Source organism: Coffea arabica, chromosome 9c (assembly GCF_036785885.1).
Source record: "Coffea arabica cultivar ET-39 chromosome 9c, Coffea Arabica ET-39 HiFi, whole genome shotgun sequence".
Taxonomy (NCBI): Eukaryota; Viridiplantae; Streptophyta; class Magnoliopsida; order Gentianales; family Rubiaceae; genus Coffea; species Coffea arabica.
The window spans coordinates 43,773,251-43,796,463 of NC_092326.1; the positions used below are offsets into that span (position 1 = coordinate 43,773,251).

Below are 23,213 nucleotides of genomic sequence, written 5' to 3' on the forward strand. Positions count from 1 at the left end.
AATGACTTGCTCCACGTTGCCACCCAGTGGGAAGGAGTGCGTAATTCATATATGTGACCAGTTGTCACTAAGTGAGGCTACAACACCGTCACTGAAACATCCAATTAATTACCCTCCCTGGTCTGTGTTGTGCATACAAACTGATGGATCACTGCAGCAGGAGGGCATTCACAGAGTTGGTGGCGATGTAATAGGGTTGCCTCTTCCATGTGCTGTTGGTGATGTGGTATGGCATTCTTCGCCCTGTACTTCACTCGGCATTTAATTTTAGCAATTTGTGTAAAATTAATACAGCCATCTGTGTTGTTTCCGCTTAGGTGCCTAGACACTGGTACGATGACCTGCTTGTTCAGTGCATGGGCGTCAGAAAGAAAGTTTTAGAAAAAAGTGCAGAAATATTTCGTTTGGCATCCAATGTGTCGGACAACTCACAAGTGGTGGACCAAAGGCTACATCAAATACAGGTAATTTTGGAAAGTGCATTGAAGCTCCAAAAGGGGGGCAGGGAAACGCTGCCTTCGCGGTGGAATTGGTGGCTGGGAATCCTGTCTTTCTAAGCGTCCGAACACAAGTGTCGGGACGGAGAAATTTACGGAAGACCTTGGTAGAGCCAAAGCTCACGAATGTCAGGGAATTCATAATGCCAAAAACTGGGCACCCATGACCCATAACCGCAAACAAGGTTGTGTAGCCGGAGGAATGAGCATGCAAACTAGTTGGGAGTCCCCAGCAACAAAGCCGAGCTGTGAGCAATCGCCACGTCTGTTGTCTAGTTCTAATACAATTTAAAATTTGAACACCCAACACGGAAAATGTTAACAGTTCACAGATAATTGGTAACGTTGAACTTGTTTCTCTAAATTTGTACCGTTTCACTGCTTGGATACAAAATTTGTTACCGTCAATTTCCCACAACTAATTTATAGTTCTCTTCTTATTTTTCATCTGTCCAACATTGTTCTTCACCTGCAATTGAAGTTTGCAGTGAAATTAAATATTTACAACAAAACAATTTAAATGCTAGTTGTTGTTATTATAAATCTATCATACTTACTGCATTACATTTTTCGGACTTATTTATATCATGACAGAAAAGCCTTTTGTATGAATGCAACTCCAACATTATATCATGAGTTCAAGTTTCCACACAGTTGTACAGTAATTAGTGTGTTCCAGCTTCCACACAGTTGTACAGTAATTCGTGTGAGGGAGGCTGACGAAGCATTGCTACCTAAGTGGATTGTTCCAACAGGGTATACCAATTTTTGTTTAACTATGTCACCAAAAAAGCATCAGAGGTATCAAAGTTGTTCGGATGGAGTGTCAGTAAACATGTGGAATTTTTTCTACATGTTAATAGCAATTTAGATTACGGACATGACGCGGACATTGCATAATTGTTATAATAAGAAATTCATTAATCGTGTGCCAACAAGTTACGTAAAATAGTAAACTCCAATGGAAATGTACAAATGATGTAAAAAATATTAATCGTAACTGATAGTTATTGGCTAATTAAATAAGTTAGTACAAATGTATTCTTAAACTTATTCGAACTAATTAATAATTTCTATTAGTAGATATGTATAATTATTAGTATAATTCATAATATTAATTATATTGCATAAATTAATATACATATATAATACATATATAATACCATTGTCATTGGTGCACTGAAGAGACGCATAAGCATTGTGAGCAATGAAAATAGATGGGGAGAAACAAAAGTTACTGTTCCTACACCAGAATGGAACGATGGGCAAAACAAAAGGCGTTGGGCCTTACGGTCATTGGTTAGGATAGCAAGGAGACGAACAAACAGCCCATATCGTAAAAGCAGTTTATAGCACCAGCGTAAGGCACCAGTTTACAAAACCTGGGCAACTAAACATGATTCCCAAGTAGCCACTTCGGAAAACGTCTATCCCACGAAGAGATTTTGCGCAACATACGCTTCCACTTAATTTCCTATTTACAAAAAAGGACCGTAATACACAATTTGTCAACTACTTACTCTCTCCTATTAACCAACTGCAGCAGCACTATTTGCTATAACAGTGCTTACGACGCAACCATGACAGTGATGCATCTTGTGATCCTTCTGTGCATGACGCCTTTGATGGAACTACAGTGACTTACCCATCTAGACCTAGCTAGCAACCTTCAATACTCTTGCACCTCTACTCCACCAAAACCTGCCTTATTTATTGCGTAACTGCAAACCGAACCATCACAACAGTTGTGCCTCATCTTTCTCCTGGAATTCTTTGTTGGTCACCTGTGTCCCTTCCACCGCTACCGCATGCTTGTGGTGCAAATGCTTGTCCTCTCCATTCGCCTCAGTCGCTCCACCCCGTACCAATTTCAAATGATTTTTCCTGCGATTCATCCAAACAATTTTCCATATGATCATCATCAACTGCTGTGTTGTGCGAATTCTTTTTGTATGGGCATGTTCATTGGTTGTGGCATGCCTGCAATCTTCAACCCATATATCACATGTCAAATCATTTGTGACTGCAAGTAACCACGTCAACTAAGCACATTGCTAACATTACACCACTTCTACTTTCTTGCACTGCCAATAACTTTGTATACTTTGTATGCACTTTCAATTATGTGTTTATTTGCTACTGTTCAAAAATACCCACATAATAATTATTACCTTCACTGTCCACTTCATGTATTTTATCAGTTAACAAATTGCTTATAACTACGTATGCATTTTCGATAGTACCTGCAATGACCACACTTTCTTTTCTTCTTTGTTTCTTCATGCTTGTGATCACCTTTACACCGGGACACCCTGGGATCTAACAGCCCGAATGTTCTTCTACTTCTATCGTTCATCACTTTTGAATCCATTGCAAATCCGTCTCCCCCATATCTCCTTTCAATCCACTTCTCCTTTAGGTCCACAGAATGCTTGTCAAACATCTGCTGCAGGTCATTAAACGCATCATCCATGTAGGACGCATAGTAACACATACTATTACAGCTTGACTTTAAAGTGCCATATCTGGCCATTTGTGTCAGCTGTTCGTCTGCAACAAATGCTTTCATTCCATTATTAGTACTGTAAACTCCCTTTGTCCACCGCTTCGAAATGCATGCTTCTGGGATCCTGTTCATTCCTTCTACCACCATCACGCAAAACATGTGAGCACAAGGAATCCCCTTTGACTCGAATTTCATGCAAGAGCATATTAGCTTCTCCATTGACCTATCATAAACCACCCTCCAACTAATTTCGTGTCTACCATATTTCGAGTAATAATATGTACGACTCCCTCCATCCTCGCTCCAGCCCTCAGAAATTAGAAGTCCCTGTCTGTTCAAATGCTTTCTCACCATGAAGAACACATTCCTTGTAAACACCTCCGCTGCGCTCCCCTCTAATTCGGGCAGGATTGTGGTTAACACTGGTTTTGTGTTTTCGCTTGTGTGAACTGCTTTACTCTCAGTATGTCGAAGTCATGCTATTGCCAAATCAAAACTTCTAACGAATTCATATAGTCGCATTTTTTCATTCAAGTACTCATTCAAAAAAGCATTCATTTTCTCACACCTTTGAGTGCTTCTCATACCTGCAAAAAAATGACCGCATAAATAAGCCTCTGCCCATAACCTTCTCCTACGGTACAACTTCTTCACCCACTCATTCTCTACCACCCCACATTCATTAACTAACCTAGCTCAGCGATCCTCAAACTCAAGAGTGCTAAACTTTCTCGCCATCAGGTCATACAACCTGTTATTAAACTCCTCGCAGCGAATATTACTCCGTGCATTCCTATGCAAGTGCCACGAACATAGCCTGTGACAAGCATCCGGGAGAAGATTCTTTATCGCTCTTCGCATTGCACTGTCCCCATCTGTCATCACTGCTACTGGTTTTCTACCTTTCATAGCCTCTACAAATGTACTTAGCACCCATTCATATGTTTCAATCCTCTCATCTGATAACAGTGCACAGCCGAAAATAGTACTGTTCAAATGGTTGTTTACCCCTGCAAGTACAACTAGTGGCTTGCGGTATTTATTTGTTTTGTATGTTGTATCAAACACCAATACATCTCCAAATACACTGAAGTCCACACGAGATTTAGAATCTGCCCAAAACAATCTTGCCAATCTTCCTTCATTATCTACACCATATTTATAAAAGAACATGTCATCGGCATCCTTCTTCGCTGCCAAGAACCCAAGTGCCCCTTCTGCATCGCCATTAAAAATATCTTTTCTACGTTCCTCGTCCATTCGGTTATACAGATCCTTAATGCAAAATCCCACGTTACTATACCCTCCGGCTTTGATAACAAAATGTTTCATTATCTGGCATATTCTGGCCCCAACCAACTTTAGACTTTTTGCCTGCGCATATTCTGCATCGCTCACTTTTCTATGCGACCTAAGGTGTTGCACACTTGCCTCTGATGCCAGCGGGTGATTGTGCTCTATAATGAAACGTGTCACCACATACTTTACCGATTCTGTGTCATATTTCACGCGAAAGCAAGCCCCATACCCCGTCCTTGTGATTGCTTTTGCTTCTCTTTTCCGGTCTTCATAATTAAACCACTTTTCATTTCTATAACCTTCACAGCAACATACCCATTTTCTAAATCTTGAAATGCCATCTTCATCTCGTTTGGCATTACTTTTACGAATCCCAAATCCGCTTAGTTTCACATACAAATTATAAAATTCCCCAGCTTCTTCTTCCGTGTCAAATGTTAATTTCATTACGTCATCCACGCCTATTGCGCCCACCAATTCATCTGCCTCCTCATCTTCGTGTCCTCCTATTGAACCACCGCTTTCTTCACTGCATGTGTCTCGGTCACACTCAGGTTCTTGGTTAAGGTCAAATGACATTAACCTGCCGCAACCATCCATCCCCATTTTTCCCTTCTCTGTTTCCTGCACCATGTAATGAGTTTTAAGCACCCCATCCTGCCCCATACTTACAACCCCTGTGTGGTTGTTCAATGTTTTTCTAACCATGGTCGCTTAACATTTTTTTTTCAGCCTCCCCATATGCTTTCGTTTGTAACATAAATACTGATCGTCTACTAATGGAACAAAACATATATACACGATCATTTCACTTAACAAACCATACTTTACCTCACAACTTTCACAAAATGCAGACGACAAACATTACTCTAACATTCATATACACAGTTTTTATAAGTGTGGCTGATGCAATTATATCAACCTTTAGCACAAAATACCACTATCGACATGCATTTTCATTAACACCAACAAACTCAACCTCTACTGTGTGTTTCTTTAATTCTTTTCACATAACCATGCGCAATGCAGTATGGGGGCCATTATCGATGTCCACACGGCCATCCAAATCACTCTATTTTAAGACTTTAGTCCTGTTACAACGTCTTCTTCACGTCTTCACTCATTTCTGCTTAATTTCCTTTACACTATTTAATACAAATTAGAGGACCAACATTTCCTACGTACGTACACAAAGCTCCGTGCACAAATAAACTGCGATAATTTCCTGATTTCGTTACATCTTCGTTCGAAGACGCAGGGTCTTACACCCCGTAATTCGTATTCCTTATTCCTCTATCATTGCCTCTTACAAGAACTGTAGAAATCACCCTAGTAGACGTACAGATGTTTTACTCGTTATTTTACTCCATTTTTCAAAGTTATGGAAAAACTCAAAAAAGTACTCACCTTTGATTTCTCTGCTTCTGTTCCACGCCGCTGCATTCTGTCACCACAGTTTCGCAAGGGCCTTCCTCACATATATCTACCGTCACCGCCTTCGAATAAATTTTCGCCAGTAGACACCACCTCTGTCTATTCCGCCTTGACTTCTTCTTTACCAAATTTTTGCCTTCGATTCCCACGTCACCACCTGTCTTCAAACACACGCATCACTGCGGGCCCCAACATGGCTGTGTGTTTAGTACCTAATACGCTTCCTCTTCGGTGGCCCCAGCATGGCTTTGTTTAGTAGTGCTTTCTCTTTTTCTTCGATGTTTTATACAACAGAACCGACACCGGCTGTTAATTTTTATGCTTTCCGATCAAAAAATTTGTATTCTACGAAATTGGGTTCTCTTGAACGTGTGATGGACGAAAGCCGTAAACAGCAGGTCGTTTATAAGACAACCGTTTTAACTAAATTACATCCCATTACCCAACATTTGTATTTAAGGCACGTTGGGTACTCTGTCACTGTAATGGTTGAAAGGCACAAAGAGCTGGTCTTTTACTCACCAACGGGTTTAATTTCTTTTTATCCGATAAATCAGTCTGTCTTTATGCCACCTTCGGTATTATGTTGTTGTAATGGAAGAAAGACAAGGGGAGCTGAAACTTTTAAACTGGGACACCCGTTTGAATATAAGATTGACCAATCCAAAATGGATTTAATCTTTAGTTGTAGTGCAGGAAAGCCATAAAGAGTTGGCTATTTATTCTAAAATGCATTCCAATATGGGTACTGCGTTGTTATTATGGACGAAAGAGTTGAAAATTGGGGTTGTTTTAATAAAGTTAACGGGTTTTTTTTTTACTCCTTACCCCATTATATTTATGTTAATTCCGTTTCACCCCAATACATTTCCAACATTTGCCGTACGCTACATTCACCGCGGTTATAGGTCACCACTTACTTTTTTAGAAACATTCCCTTCATCTCCGTACACGTCAGGTTGCTACGTGCCAGCTTCTTTGCCATATAATTTACTTTCCACACCTGTCTTTGAAATATGTGAATACACTACAGAATTTACCATTTGGCTAAACTACCTCTATTAGTTTAACCTTGCTTTTTCTGTTTTTACAATATGCATGCAATAGCAAACAAGTAACTGGACCGTGTGGACAAGCCTACTATTCATTCGTATTGATCACATGGCTTTGTTTGGATTGCTGTTTTCCGTCAAAAAATTACGTCATTTTCCGTGATCACACTTTCCTATTATCTTTTCCCTCATATACATCAAATCGCTACAGTAATTTTTCCATGAAAAATCATGGAAAATGCAATCCAAACACAAGCTAACTCATTTTCGAGCGAGTGAAGAAAGTTTAGCAATGTACATTTTTGAGCGTCGAAAGTTGTATGTAAGATGAGAGAGAGAGACTATGTTGAAAAATAATTAGATTGTATTAAACAGAGGACAAAATTAAAAAGTGATGAGTTATTTTTTCAGGTATGATTAAGGGGAGAATAGCGTAAAAAAATTTTTTTTTTTTGAATGACGTAAAATTTGAGCATCCGTGGACCAAATATAAAAGATTAGTGAATAATTTTGTGGAAAGAATTGTTGCCACATTGTGCATTTTTAGGGGACGGGTTTGACTAAGCAGACGAAATGGAGGAATCGATATAGTATTCAGGGTCCTGTTGTAATAAACTAAGTTTATGGGGGTCAAAAATGAGAAATGAATAAAATCTTAAGGGGCGGTTGCTGGTGATTTGCGAGAGTTCCAGAAGGATAAATAAAGAGAACTCCGAACAAAAAGATAGATACGCTGCTGCTGCTGCTGCTGTGGAGGCTGGAGACTCATCAGTGACCAAAATTCGGTGTTCAAGTATCCCTTGAGCTCGAAAAAGAGAGGAAAAGAAAAAATTGGGACAGAGTTAAGGAAGAAATTCAGGAAATATGCCGAAAAAAATGGGAGTTAATAGCAAAGCCGAAGCCGCTAGGGCTCGAAAGAGCGCCGTGGAGGCCGATCGCAAAGATCGCGAGGCTCGTGATAAGGAAGAGCAGTACTGGCGAGATGCCGAAGGCGCCAAGTCTCGCGCTGCCAAGAAGCGCGAGGAGGAGGCCGAGAAACGGGCCGAGGTTGCAGCTCGCAAAGCCGAGGCCCGCCGGTTGGCCGAGGAGGAGGAGAAGGATCTCGAGAAGGCTTTGAAGAAGCCCGATAAGAAGGCCAATCGTGTCTCCGTTCCCGTCCCCAAGGTCACCGAGGTCGAGCTACGGCGGCGGAGGGAGGAGGAGCAGGCTGCCATTCAGAAGAGAGCTGAGGAGGAGAAGCGGAAGAATAGCCGTACAGCGGCCGAGGAGGAGTACGAGAGGATGGTTCTTGTGGAGAACACCAATCGTGACGATTCCATCATTGAGGCGAGCACAATTGAGGAAGCCATTGCTCAGATGACCGTGGCCGATAATTTGCCAGTTGATAAGCATCCAGAAAGGAGGCTCAAGGCTTCATTTAAGGTTGGCTTTTCTTTCCCTTTCCCCCAAACCACCACCACCCCCCTCTCCCCCCACCCCCCCCCCCCCCCCCCCCCCCCCCCAAACACAAAACAAAAAAAAAATTATAATTTTAACCGTGGAAAATTGAAATACAGGCAGTCCCTGGAAAGGAAAAAGTTTATTCTTTCTCGTTAAAAGTACTTGCTTTGCTGCTGTTTGAGTATTGAAATGGTAGGATTGTGGAAATATATTGATTCATCGTGAGTATGTTGAGCAAGTGACCCGGAAGATGTGATTACGTAGCTGTAGGACATGAATGAAATTGGCACGCTTTTCAACTATAATGCAAATAGATGCTGTTTTGATGGTAAATTGCTTATCTTTAAGGAAGTGGCAGTCTACACTTCGTTTATCCACTAACTGTGTCTTAAACTTTTAATCCGTATCAAACTTCTGTATTTTTTCCAGCTTTTCGCTGAATTCTACTAGTATTAGTGAATATGTCTGCACAAAGGTGATATCAATGCTCATCATTTTATTCTTTCCTCAGTGGAGAGAAATTGGGTGTTTCTCAATTTCAGAGTTCTCTTTCCTTTATACTCACTTGACTTTGTACTTTGTAGGCCTAATATCTGAATTGGGCCAGTTTACCATTTTAAGCACTATGACATTACTCGTTCTTTTTGGTCCATTTCGATGAATTTGCAGGCTTTTGAAGAAGCTGAGCTTCCTAGGCTGAAGGAAGATAAACCAGGTCTTACACACACGCAGTACAAAGACATGATCTGGAAACTTTGGAAGAAATCTCCTGACAACCCTCTTAACCAGGTAGTTTTTGGGTATTCCTTTTTGTTGAATGTATCATGTGATTAATTTGGTTGGTGTTGTCCAGTCTTCTTCTGCTGATACAGAAGCATTTAGTTTCCTGATTTGTCTGTTTCATACTCATATTGAGTAAGGACACCGAGAGTAAAATGTTCCAGGACATGGGATGTTTTGCTTTGGTGGGCCCTTTCTTTCTGCTTGTTTATGTGGGGTCAGTAGCTATTTTAATGTGGAGTTGCTTGGCAGTTCTTATGCCTAAGTTTAAATTTTCAAAAAATGGAAAATCAAATTAACAAATAACCAAAGCTGTAAATGGACTTACAAATTGAAACAATTGACTAATGGTGAATGACATTTGCAATATTATTGGTACCATTGCTAAGTATATTGGAACTCATAATGTACTGCTAACCAAGGAATATGTTTAAGATTTTCAATAGTTGGGTGATTTTTTCAGCTTTGACCTAAAAATGATGCTCTGTGATACGAAAATTGATAAAGTGGGTTGTAAGTCATAGACTGCCCAAGTAGCTGAAGAAGGATATAGTTGATCAGAAATAAGTTGTTCTGTAATGGGATTTGTTGCCAGAAAGGGTGATTAGATTCATAAACTCTGAAATGTGAGAAATTATTGGATTGAAAGATCAATGGGAGTTGAGATTTTGGGCTTTTTCTCCCCCTTAAATCTATGTGTTTGTGAGATGAAGCTACTGTTCATTGGTACTTTTGGAGTTGATGGTATTTAAACAAACCTGTTCCTGGATATTGATGTCCAGTAAGTTTCGTTCTATTTTAGTTCTAGGTACAGTAGGGGTGATGGGCATAGTCAAGTGTGTAATGTTTTTGAAGATTTTGGGAAATATGCTTTATATGCTGGTCATTATTTGGTGCTCTAGTTATTCTAGAATTGGAATGGGTCACTTAATAGCAGAATTCACTAGGAATAGATTATCCTTTTAGTGGTTTGCCATTTTTTCCCTCTATCCAGTATATGTTGTACTAAAGCCTTTGATGCAGCTCTTTGAAGAGATTGGTAGAAAATTTAGGTTTTCCAGGATCATTCAACCCCATACAAGTTGTTCTCAATGGCTTTGAGAAGTGCAAATTTTGTTGTAGATCATGATATTGTAGGCCCCTGAATCTATTTATGTTGAAGTTAAGGCATACATGCTATTCTTTAGGAAATATGACCCTCTCAAGGAGGCTTCCACGTTAGATTGAGCTCATATTCTCATGTTGGGGGGGAAACTTCGAGCACTTTGAACTGGTCTGATGTGCTTATATTGAGTGTATCTTAGGGCATGTGTGTAATTGGGAAATAGGATGAAAGAGGGATTAGATATCAGCAATTGCAGTAATGATTAATTAATAGAATGACCTTGCAACAAGGACGAAGTTAATTTAAACTGCTTTGGCTTGTTAAGAGCTCACGAGGCCTGAAATTGTTTATTGAATCAATAACTGTGCCATGTTCCATTTCCTTCTTAGGGTGCAATGCTTGGCAGAACATATCTGGATCTTCAACTTTATACCTGGAATGCTAGGCTTCGCTTTTACTTTGTGAACTCGTTTCCTACAACTCTAAAGTAAAGCTGTTTGGATTAGTTTTGGTTGACAATGTGGTTAAGATTTAGGTTGACTTCTCCCCTTTCTTCAATTGAAAAAGTTGACCTATTGGTTCCAATAGGTGGATGGCATTTGGAGGAAGTTTTATGTTTCTACATCTGCTTCTAGTTGTGATGCAATGCTTTAATGATTTTGCTAGGTTGGGCTTCAATTTGTTTTTGTAAGTTGGTGGTGTTTCTGGAAATTCCTTTTTCAGTTTCTTATTCAAAAGTTTGTGCATTTCTTCTAGAATTTTCTCAATTTCTTTAATTTGATCATAGTGGTAGTTATGTATTTATGATGCCTTTAGTTGGTTAGTAATGTAATTGTCCATAAACAACAAAATGGGATAAGGTACAAGTGGAATGATCTACTTAAATTAGGTAAAAGTAGGAAATGTCGTTTGTGGTGTTTGATGCTGAACTAAATCAACGTCTGAGGGTAATCACTTACTGCTTTTCTATTTCTGGCTTTCGGTATGATTGATTTCTTTTATTTGGCCCTATGTTAAGCCATCTTCTGCTTTGTCTTGCAGGTTGCTGACATGCCTTGAGAATGCATTGCTGCTGAGAAGCAAGTTGATATCCTAAAAGTCGTCTTCTGCAAAGGGTTTTGCAGTGCATGTGCAAAATGGAGTATATAATTCCTGCAGAGTCTGTTTCTTTGCATTTCTGTAGTACAATGTGCAGCTTCTTGTTCGTCTCGGTGCAATCTGATTTCAAGAAACAGTGGTGTTACTAATAGAACTTAGAAAGAGAAATGAGGATTGCTGTCGTAAATCAGTACAATAAGCATCCTGAAATCATTTTGGATATTAAGCAAAAAATCATTTTCCCTTGCTACTCTTTGTTATTATACCCCCTTTATTTGTCCTTGTTTTGTGAACAAGGATTACATCTTGAATTGACTTTTTTTTTGTTTTAGTCAGCTTTTGATAGAAAATTGGTCAAATTTAATAGTACCAAAATTAAAGTCGCATTTAGTAAACTGTAGGCAAATTCAAGTAGTTCATCGTGTTTGGATTAGAGGATGCCGACTTGGCAAGAAGATGGGTTATCGTAAGAGCTCTTGTTTCACTTAGTTACAGTATAAAATCAAGCAAGTTGTTGGAATTAGCTCTATGATCAGCGAAGACGCCCATTCTGCTATCTGGTAATTCAGGTAGTTTTTCAATTTTTGGTTAATTGAAGTTGAAGAGTCAAAAGTACATATTTGTTGTGGGAATGGTTGGCTGTCGCTACCCCACCCTTCATTTCTGCTTAACGAGCTTCCGTGTGAATGAAAGACTATAATGGATTTTAATGGATTAGATTGCGTAACAGGGGATATGGCATCATTTCTGGAGCGTGGGTAAGTGTATCGGCAGCTTGCTATGGGTCAAAGGAGAGGGGTTAAAAGGGGATAGCTCTCACCTTTAGATTTTACTGTAGGTGTAGAGATTTGAACTTCTGATTTATTAGTTAGATTTGTACTTTATATTTTATTTAGTGGTTAACTCACTAAAAATGAAGTGGTTAGTTGGTATCTTGTCACGATTAGGGCTGTTGGTGAGTCGAATCATTTACAAGTAACTTGTGAGAGATATGGTCAAATGTTTGGTTCGAATTCAGCCAAATCAAATTCGAACTCGAGGTCGAGTAGTCTGATTTATATATCAAGTTGAGTTCAAACCTTCATTTATGCTACTCGAGTGCTTGTCAAGTTGCTTGATTACTAGTATATTATTTATATTATATTTTTATTTTAATTATGAAATGAATAATAAGGGTTTATGTTTTAGGTACTTTCCCATAAGTGTTGTTTATTCAATAAAATTCATAAATGGTAAAAATGTAACATTGTAAAAACTAAAAAAGAAATGAAGGTTTTAGATAATTTACCATAAAATTTTCGACATTTTATCGAGTTTTTGGAGTTTTATTTTAAGTCTCGGAATTTGTTAAGACTCTAAGTCTTAATGAGAGTCGAATTCGAGTTTGAAAATTCATATTGTCGAGTCGAGTTGAGTTACATAATTTTCTACTCGCTCGAGTTGAATTCAAGCTCGAGCATGACATTATTCGAACTTGATTACACTCGTTGACATCCCTAGTCATGAGTACAAAATTTGGTAATTGTCAATGTTTGGTTCATTCACAAATGATAAACAAAATAAGGCAGACACAACGATGTTTGACACAACTCACATGGTCGCTGAGAGGAGATATGTGGTATGTCATTACATCCATTTTTTTTTTTTTTTCACAACGATTTTATTCTACTCCTACACTAGCTTGCTGTGGGGAAGGGGAGCCCAAAGAGGAGGTATGGTACATCGGAACATCGAGTGGCATCTATTTTTAATTCGTCCGGTTAAAACTATTGAAGCTAGCATGGGCAAAAGGCAGAGATTAATAATCCGGGCTTGTGGGGGCGGACGTCCGGCTTCCATCGTCGATGTTTTGTTATAAAGACAAGCTAACGCCGCCAAAGTAGTAGTAGTTACAAAGACAGCACTGTGGTAAATCATCTTGTAAGAGGGTATTGTAATAAAGTATCTCCATTCAACTGGATGTAAAATGACTGAAATCGTCTGCAGTAAATACCATTCCGTGATGCAATTGCACTCCAAGGCACTTTCCTCAGTTGTCGGTGTCTTCAAAGTCATGGGAGCGGATATTGTGTTTTGTACTCTAAAAGCACCTACCAACCATGAGTAAATGCTCAACATAATGAACTAGCTACCGAAATTTATGCCAAAGGGCCACATATAATCAAATCAGGCACCTCAATATTGGAAAATACTACCAGATTCTCTAGACAATTCCCAAAGCGGGGTGGTGGATAAATGAATCTTTAGCTTCATTATGGTGAAATTGCGTGTTTTCATTTTGTAGAAGGATATTGGCTTTACATTGAGAGGCTTTAATGATGGTTGGAAGCCCAAGGATCAATGGACGTATCTTTTCGCTGCTAAAGGCCGGGACTGGCAAGAAGAGAACCATTATCGTTGGTCTGAAATCTGATAACTACAGCAGAGAAATGCTTCGCCGCTTACTAAGTAGTTCGGTAGTGGTGCCAGGGGACAGTGTGCTGGCAGTTCATGTGCAAGAGTCGAATGATGGCTTTGATCCAAACACTTTCCTCATCCATGAAGATCTCTGCAAGTACAAACAGGTTGGTATATTCTTTAACACTGACAGCTTTCTGTTAACAATGGCAACATCCTTTGATCTCTCATTGTCATTGCCCAATGACCTGTGAACCACCGAAGTGGTTTGACAAATTAAACTCCCATGTAATGACCTCTCTAGGTGGATTTCCAAGTAAAGCTTTGTAACGGAAGCTCATATATAGTCGAATTGAGTCATCAGGTACGCGTACACTTTGCCACAATTCTGGCAGTCGGGTGCAGCAGTCAATGGTATGGCGATCCTCTCTCTAATGAGTTTTTGTTGTAGCTTGCATTGCTACATTAATACCCCCCCCCCCTCTCTCTCTCTCATTAGTCATTTGTCGGCAGGCCCAAAGATTCAACTGTTAACAAATGCTTAAAGGCATTGCCTCCAAGTTGCTCCCTTCTGGTTATGGATAATGGAGGTAAAATCTTATTGCAGAGGCAAGGAACTTCTCAACAAGGTTCTGTAACTAGAGTACTCCAGTCTTCTGTGTCATCCCTTTCCGAATTTGGTAGCCGTGACCATTCAGAGACTAGATTTCATCTTCAGAAATCACGGACAATGTCATGCCCCTCAACTTCATTACCTGTACAACCTACTGGAAGCAAGAAACTGCTCAGCATTAGGAAAAACCTAAGCTTTCCAGGTGTAACACAGAAATTGTTTGAGAGGTTAGCTACTTTGGAGGTGAAGGGAAACAGCAGACGCTTTACACTGGAAGAACTAAGGCGTGCAACTAACAAATTTAGTCCTGAGGTGTTGATTGGAGAGGGAGGACATAGTAAGGTTTATCGAGCCGAACTTGATGATGGTCAGGCTGCAGCAGTGAAAGTGCTTAACATCTCGCAACACTCTGATGAGGATCTCTTCCGGGAGGTGGAAATGCTGAGCAGTTTAAAACATGAAAACATAGTTCGGGTTCTAGGATTTTGTTATTGCAAAGATATGCAGGCTGTTGTCTACAATTTACTCAAAGGAAGTCTAAGGCAAAGACTAAAACAGCTGAGGTGGTCTGAGAGGATGCAACTTGCCATTGGTGTGGCGAGGGCACTGGACAACCTCCATTCCTCCTCCCCTCCTGTCATACACAGAGATGTAAAGTCGTCTAACATACTTCTCTCTGAGAATTGCCAATCACAGGTAAGTTCTTTTAGCTACCTTCCCAATGTTAATTTCCTTTCAAGATTTCAACAAATTAGTGATTGGGAAACCAAATTATGCGGCTAAGATTCTGTAGTTCTACCTGCAAAAAGTGGGAAAGTAATTGGTAAGTGATGACAAACGAGAATTTTGCTTTCAGTAATGCCGATACAAGACCTTGCCCATAAATTGCTCAGATGTGCTTGTTTGCTGTAAACATTTACATCCGAGTACTGCTTGCTTTTCTCTAACCCTTCAAATATCGATTTTTAGTTATATCTTTCAGACCTTGGCTAATTATTCAGATTTCACCTTATATTGATATTTCTTTTATGGTGCATTTAAGCGTTCAAGCGATAGCCTTTGAATGAGATCTATCAAATATTGAGGTAAATGTGACATATTAACATTTTGGAGCAGCTATCAGATTTTGGAGCAGCAACAGTACTCCACCAAAACAAGCAAACGTCGTCAGTGTTCTCGAAGCCAATTCATGTGGTTGGAACTTTTGGTTACCTGGCCCCAGAGTACATGATGTATGGCAAAGTTGACGAGAAGATAGACGTGTATTCTTATGGTGTTGTGCTGTTGGAATTAATCACAGGGAAAGAGGCTATTCAGGCGAAATCTATGTCTAATCAAGAGAGCTTGGTTTCATGGGTAATGTTGAAATTAATGACCCTTACTTCAAACTACACAATTGACAAAAAAGCAGGATTGATTCATATATATATATATACACACACACACATATATTGCCGATACTGATACTGACAATGCCAATGCGATTGTAGGCAAGGTCTCTTCTTAGTAGCGGTCTGTGTGAACGCTTGATTGATCCTAATCTAAACCAAGATTATTGCCAGGATGAGATGAAAATGATGATGATTGCCGCCCGTCTATGCCTCCTGCATTCATCATCTAGAAGGCCAACTATGAAGACGGTAATTTTTGTGCTGACAATTCATCATCATTCGTGGAAGTAGTATAAACTTACGACCGTCCTGAGTCCACTTGTGATCTCAGTGTTGCCTTTCCAAATTTAGATAAACCTTAAAGAAGCATGACTTGAACCAAGAAGTTTGAAGCAACTATCTGGAGATGATATGATAGGAGATTATTAAGAATCTTAATGGCTAAATTAGTACGTCCTTTTGTTTTTAACAGGTTTTGAATCTGCTCGAGGAACCAGATCATTGGCTCGCAATGCCTACCAAAAGAGAAGAGCTCCTAATTATAAACGGTGATTCCAGAGAAGAAATAGAATTTTGCAGCAGACGTAAAGAATCAGTTTTCAGTGAAACTTTGTTAATGGACGATGGATAGCTAGCCGTTTCCCATCCGCAGATACACTTTCACTATAAGATGCATCAAAATCCAGCTCGCGTGCCTTAAGTTTATGTACATTTCTAGGTGGTAAATACTACTAGTATATGTATCCGTGGTGCTTATTGGTTTTGTAACATCCCACTCTGCAGGAAACAGAACCATCACCTGTAAAGAGCGAATGGTAAAACAATCTATATGTTTCTTGGATTCCAATTACAAGACTTTGTGACTCGCTTTGTGTCTTGTTAACATGCGCGCGGGGAATAGTGGATGATATGGTAACAATTTAACACGAGGCAAACCGAGAAATCAGAAATGAACGGAGAGAAATCTCTTCTACAAGGAAAACACGAAAGTCATGGGAACAAAAAAGACAAAAATTAGCATCAAGTTTATTAGTTTTGCAGAAGCATACCAGTTACGAAGCACTACAGATGCAAAATCACAAATCCTTCAGAAGAGCTTATAATCTCCTGTCAGGTCACATGATGGCGAAGTTTGTGAATAAGGGGAGGGCAATGGTGAATGAGGATTGTTCCATGCTATAATCATCTTCACAGTTGAACCAGCTGAGCGAAGTTAATAGGGGATACGTAGAGAGGTGGACCAGCATAGAGCGTATTAGCTGCCAGGTTAGCAGCAGCTTGAGTCGGGTGGAATTGATCCCAGAACAAGTACTCCTGACGCTTTAAGCAGAGATTTGCAGTTGCATTATGTCAACAGGTATCTTGGGAGGAAAACATCTAGTCACACTATTATGAGTGACCAACTAGTATTTATAGGAGTACAAACCTAACAGACTATTTACAAGAATACCCTTACTAATTTATTATCTATAAGAATACTAATATTCTCCTAACACTCCCCCTCAAGTTGGAGCATATATATCATAAGCACCCAACTTGTTACAAATATATTTCACCCTAGAGCCCCCTAAACTCTTAGTAAATACATCAGCCAATTGATCTACAGACGGTACATGAGATGTCTTGATGACCCCGTCAAGCAATTTCTCTCGAATGAAATGACAATCAACTTCAATATGTTTTGTCCTTTCATGAAACACTGGATTAGACGCAATATGAACAGCCGCCTGATTATCACACACTAAATTCATAGGCTGTTTATGTTCAAACCCAAGTTCCAGTAACATGCTCTTCACCCAAACCAACTCACACACAGTGTGAGCCATAGCGCGGTATTCAGATTCTGCACTTGATCTGGATACAACTGTTTGCTTCTTACTCTTCCACGACACTAAATTACCACCAACAAACACACAATATCCTGTAGTCGATCTTCGATCTGAGGCAGAACCAGCCCAATCTGCATCACTATATCCTTCAATATCATTGTGTCCATGATTTTGATACAGCAACCCTTTTCCAGGAGCATTTTTAAGATACCTGAGAATCCGTATAACAGCATCCCAATGACTAGTACGAGGGGTATCAAGAAATTGACTCACAACACTCACTGCAAACGAAATGTCAGGTCTCGTTACAGTGAGATAATTTAATTTACCCACAAGTCTTCGATATTGCTTAGGATCATCAAGTAATGCACCTTGATCTCCTGCTAATTTCACATTGGGATCCATAGGAGTATCCACAGGTCGGCAACCTAACATCCCAACTTCACTCAACATATCGAGTACATATTTTCTTTGACATAAATAAATCCCATATTTAGACCGAGCTACCTCAATACCCAGAAAATACTGTAGATGACCTAAATCCTTTGTCTGAAAGTTTGCCTGCAGATTGGATTTAAGTTTCTGAATCCCCACAACATCATCACCTGTAATCACAATGTCATCCACATAAACAACTAATAAAATTTTACCAGCATTAGAATGCCGATAAAATACAGAGTGATCTACTCCACATCTTGTCAGACCGAACTCCATGACAACACTACTAAACCGGCCAAACCAAGCCCTCGGGGACTGTTTCAATCCATATAAGGATTTTTTCAAACGACAAACCAACCGCGGATTATCCCCCTGAACAACAAATCCAGGAGGTTGTTCCATATATACCTCTTCTTCCAAATCTCCATGCAGAAATGCATTTTTCACATCCAACTGATGCAATGGCCAATTATAAGTTGCTGCCAAAGAGATAAGAAGACGGACAGAGGTAATCTTTGCAACAGGAGAAAATGTTTCTAAATAGTCTACTCCATACACCTGAGTAAATCCTCTAGCTACCAACCGAGCCTTCAATCTATCAATAGAACCATTAGGCTGCACTTTTATAGTGTACACCCATTTACAACCAACAACAGGCTTACCTGAAGGACGAGGGACAAGATCCCAAGTACCATTTTGTTCCAAAGCAGACATCTCTTCTTGCATAGCTAATCTCCAACCAGGATGATTAAGAGCATAGGTAATAGACTTAGGAATAGAGATAGAATCAAGAGAAGCAACAAAAGAAGAATATGACATAGAGAGACGAGAATAAGAAACAAAATTAGAAATAGGATGGGAAGTACAATGTCTCTTACCTTTGCGTAAAGCAATAGGAAGATCTAACTCAGAGGAGGGCGTCATACCTGGATTTGAAGATTGAGAGTTAATTGGTGAAGTGCGTGGCATATCAGGAACTTTCTCAACCATGGAACGACGAGAGTAAACTTGAAGATGAGGACGAGATAATCGAGCTATGGAATCTGGTGGACTAGACAACTCAGGTAATAAAGGGGAAGGGACTGGTAAAACAGGAGAGGAAAAAGAGGGACACTGGTCTAATTCACAAGACATACTTTGCTTGATAAAATACGGAGTGGATTCAAAGAAAGTAACATCAGCACAAGTAAAAAATCGATTTAAAACTGGACTGTAACATCTATACCCTTTTTGCGCTCGTGTATATCCTAAGAAAATACACTTAATAGCACGAGAATCTAATTTATCCACCCCGGGAGCAAGCTGATGAACAAAGCACACACATCCAAAAATACGAGGAGGCAATTTAAACACAGATTCATGAGGAAAAAGAATGGAGTGAGGTAATTGACCTCCAAGAATATTAGATGGCATGCGATTAATTAAATAACATGCAGTTAGAATTGCATCACTCCAAAATTGTTTGGGCACATTCATGTGCAACAATAGTGTTCGAGCAATTTCGATTAAATGCCCAATTTTTCTTTCAGCAACTCCATTCTGTTGTGGAGTGTGAGGACAAGAGGACTGATGAATAATACCAGACTTAGTCATAAAGGTATTAAAAGGAGTGGAAAAATATTCTTTCGCATTATCACTGCGAAGTATACGTACAGGCACACCAAATTGATTCTTTATTTCTGTAACAAATGCACAAAAAATGGAATATAATTCTGAACGATCTTTCATTAAATAAAGCCATGTAACTCTGGAAAAATCATCAACAAAGACTACAAAATATTTAAAACCTAACTTTGAAGTGACTCGACTAGGACCCCAAACATCAGAATGAACTAACAAAAAAGGTTCAGAAACCCGTTTATTGACTCTAGGAGCAAAAGAAACACGATGATGCTTTCCTAACTGACAAGACTCACATTCTAACGAAGATAATTGATTCAAAGTAGGAACCAACTTTTTCAAATTTTGTAAAGACGGATGACCTAAACGACAGTGAATTTCAAGAGGAGAAACAGTAGCAGGACATGCTATCGGACCATTGAAGTTGAGAAAATAAAGACCATTATGCTCATGCCCTCCACCAATCATCCTCTTTGTCTTCAAATCCTGAATGACAACAGAATCAGGAGAAAAAGTAACTGTACACTGTAGAAATTTAGTGAGCTTACTAACAGACATTAGATTAAATGGCAAATTGGGTACGTAAAGAACAGAAGATAGCGGAAGTGATGGATTAATTTCTACAGTGCCTAGTCCTTTAACTTTAGTAGTAGATCCATCAGCTAAAGTAACATGAGGAAAGGGAGTTGACTCTTGAAAATTAGAAAAAATTTTAGAGGTACCTGACATATGATCAGTAGCCCCGGAATCAATAATCCATGGGTCATTACCTTTTTGTGCTAAAGAAGCAGAGGGAAGAGATGCGTGATTTGTAGCTTGGTACTGTAGGAATTTAACATAATCTTCCTCAGATATAGTAACAGTTTTCTGGGACCCATGTGTTGAAGAACTTGATTCAACTTGGTCAGTGATAACCGTATTAACAAACCTTTCAACCATAGCGAATAGCACGTCAAACGAAAGAACGGGTCAAAACTTGAGACAAACGCGTGAACAGTAACGGCATGAACAGTAACTACGTGAACAGTATCGGCGTGAACAGTGCCGTGAACAGTATACGTGAACAGTGCCGCTATGAACAGTGCGGCGTGAACAGTGATTTGCTAGATGTTTTACCCTAACCCTAGGACTTTTGCTCTGATACCATGTCAACAGGTATCTTGGGAGGAAAACATCTAGTCACACTATTATGAGTGACCAACTAGTATTTATAGGAGTACAAACCTAACAGACTATTTACAAGAATACCCTTACTAATTTATTATCTATAAGAATACTAATATTCTCCTAACACATTACAACCCTGTTCTGCGTTCAACTTGCCAAATCCGCAGCACGCTTTGTCCACGCTCGTGAAATCTGAGGGAACATTTTTTTTTTATTTAGCCGTCCATGATTCCACTTATGAGGTATAGATAAAGAATTATTGTGGTATTTGTAGTAGAAGTAACTCGAGATGAAGATTATTTGGCTTACGGAAGGGCTGTGGATTGTTGATGACATTGATGGTCATTAAGTAAGCATTTCCAAGTGAGTACTTCAAGTCCTCAAGCTCAGAGCCAATGCCGTACAATAGGGTCTCAAGTGCTGAATAAAAAGCTCTTGCCAACCCATTCAAGGCGTCGGAGCATTTTCCTTGAGCACCCAGAAGTCTAATGGTTGGGCAGCAACCGATTGGCGGCACACTTATGATGCCAAATTTCCGTGCTCCAAGGCTGTATAAAGTCTGATGATCACGTTAAAAACAATAAGAGTACTCCATCAATTCCTGAATTCTGAGCAAAGAACTTTCGTTTTGATCATTGAATAAAAAACCTTGTCCTAGCTACAAGACCGACTGAAAGCAAATCTTACTTTGATAGAGTTCTCGTATTCTTTCATGAGGAGGTAAATAAACTCCTGTGGAGTCGTGCTGCTATTGGAAACAACATAGTCAAAGAGGTCATTGCTTCCAATACTGATGCAAAACAAAGATTTTTGTAGCATTGCTTCCGTTGCCCCTGAACCCCTAACAGCAGTAAGATTACCTTGGAGCGTGGCAAATTGCTTAATCTGCTCTGATAATGGCACAACTCCCTGCGATTGGTAACATACCATTTCATGTCAGTGAGGATTCCAACGATTTATCCAATTATCAGTACAAGTCTGTAAAATGCAACCAGAAGTGCACCACTCTAAAAATGCATTTGGTACAACTTCAAAGGAGATGGTGATCAACGTGAGGATATAGAACCGGGTGTAGCTTTTTGTAGGTTAGTCAATGAGTTCCACTAGTGTCAAAAAAAAAAAAAAATTTACAAAAAGGAAAGAAAAATTGAAAATAAAATCATGGTTAGCTATCTCGGGCGACGAGTCCGATACGATTCGACCGAATCATAATCGAAACGGAGGGGACCAGTACGACATCGATTCCCGGATCGTGGATAATTCCATATCCGTGGTGACGCGTTTTAACTCGATCGATATTAGTTGATTCAAATCCGTGATGCATGGAATCGACCAAAACATCTGAATAAATTCGGAGTTGATTTGGATATTTTTTCAGACTATACCTTTTATGATATTTTCTATTTTTACTAATTTTTTCAGATTTGAAAAAAAAATTTATGTGCTATAATGTTAATATCACCGATATACCACGACGGACGCAGAACAACCGCGACTTGCAACCCACGATGGTGAACCATGAATAAAATGGAGGTGAAAAGTGGCTGGCTTACCAATGCTGAACCAGTGAGGTCAAGCAGGCCAGAACCCGCAGAAGCAAAGTTTGCGCCTCTGAAGGCGTGGTTTCTGAGATAAGAAAGCAAAGGGCTACCAAGACTGAGAAAGGGTCGTGGGCTGCTGTTATATCCCGTTAACCTGGCTGCCCAATCATAAAATTCAAACAAAGGTCAGAATGTTGCACGGACATAACATAACAGATGCACGAATCGATCGTCGTAGGAACATATCATATGATGGCAACAACAATAATGGATCACCTAGAAAATCAGCACCATTCAAGCCATTGCTAAACCTCCCAGTTGGCCTCGAGTGAGGGAAGTCAATGCCGTAAAGAGGAAAGTCGGCTCTGGCCCTGCTTTCTTGCAGGTAAGAATTAGTACCAACGTCTACGGTGGAGTCACCCAGTATGAAAATCGCCGGAGGCTTTGCTGCACTGCCTAACGCAGCCTGCAACATCACCAATCCTACCAGCAAGGCAAGTGTTGCCTGGAGATAATATGAAAGTACAACGATATTGCATGGTGATCTATTCTTCATTTTCTTTTCTTTCTTTTTTTTTTTTGGTATTACCTTCCTCTAATGAATTCGATTGCTGTCAATTCCAGAAAGATCGATATAGATGCCAATTTATATAAACTGAGTTTTCTCGAAGTCACTAGCAAGAGTCGGGAAACTGATCTCAATTTACACAAGAAGACAACATCTCACTGACAAGTAAACACAGCTGGGCTATGAATGGCACTTGGCGGATTAACCTGGAGCTTGTACGTATTTTATCTGAAATGAAACGTGCGTCCTGTAGATGGTTTCAATGGGGGGCTCCAATTCCATAGTCCATACTGGCATTGTTGTGAACCAAAATGAAAGTAAAAATGTCGACAATCATCCTGCCTTGCGGAAATGGTGCATTAATTTCTAGCCTGATGGCCGTAATATTTAGTTATTTACTATGTTTCTGCTTCCAAAAGCTGGCTCAAGATTTTCCGT

The 23,213-nt window shown here is 39.6% G+C and overlaps 4 protein-coding genes across 4 annotated transcripts; 2 read left to right on the forward strand and 2 right to left on the reverse strand.

The window, feature by feature from the left end:
* Nucleotides 1-3,699: 3,699 nt before the first annotated feature.
* LOC113708483 (protein FAR1-RELATED SEQUENCE 5-like) lies at nt 3,700-4,968 on the reverse strand. The gene has a single exon (XM_027230937.2). The coding sequence runs from the start codon at nt 4,966-4,968 to the stop codon at nt 3,700-3,702; it is 1,269 nt and encodes a 422-aa protein (XP_027086738.2).
* Nucleotides 4,969-7,506: 2,538 nt separating this feature from the next.
* LOC113708982 (uncharacterized) lies at nt 7,507-11,250 on the forward strand. Its single transcript, XM_027231734.2, has 3 exons — nt 7,507-8,210; nt 8,898-9,017; nt 11,155-11,250. The coding sequence occupies exons 1-3, from the start codon at nt 7,653-7,655 to the stop codon at nt 11,170-11,172; spliced, it is 696 nt and encodes a 231-aa protein (XP_027087535.1). The 5' UTR covers nt 7,507-7,652; the 3' UTR covers nt 11,173-11,250.
* A 2,018-nt stretch (nt 11,251-13,268) lies between these two features.
* Nucleotides 13,269-16,465, forward strand: LOC113708576 (probable serine/threonine-protein kinase PBL21). Its single transcript, XM_027231054.2, has 6 exons — nt 13,269-13,775; nt 13,913-14,022; nt 14,122-14,917; nt 15,338-15,577; nt 15,712-15,861; nt 16,085-16,465. Exons 1-6 carry the CDS (start codon nt 13,527-13,529, stop codon nt 16,241-16,243), a joined length of 1,704 nt encoding a protein of 567 aa, XP_027086855.1. The 5' UTR covers nt 13,269-13,526; the 3' UTR covers nt 16,244-16,465.
* A 4,024-nt stretch (nt 16,466-20,489) lies between these two features.
* On the reverse strand, nt 20,490-22,808 carry LOC113708484 (GDSL esterase/lipase At5g55050-like). Its single transcript, XM_072064401.1, has 5 exons — nt 22,484-22,808; nt 22,220-22,365; nt 21,354-21,575; nt 20,976-21,225; nt 20,490-20,858 (listed from the first exon to the last, which is right to left on the reverse strand). The coding sequence occupies exons 1-5, from the start codon at nt 22,761-22,763 to the stop codon at nt 20,776-20,778; spliced, it is 981 nt and encodes a 326-aa protein (XP_071920502.1). The 5' UTR covers nt 22,764-22,808; the 3' UTR covers nt 20,490-20,775.
* Between the last annotated feature and the right edge of the window lie 405 nt (nt 22,809-23,213).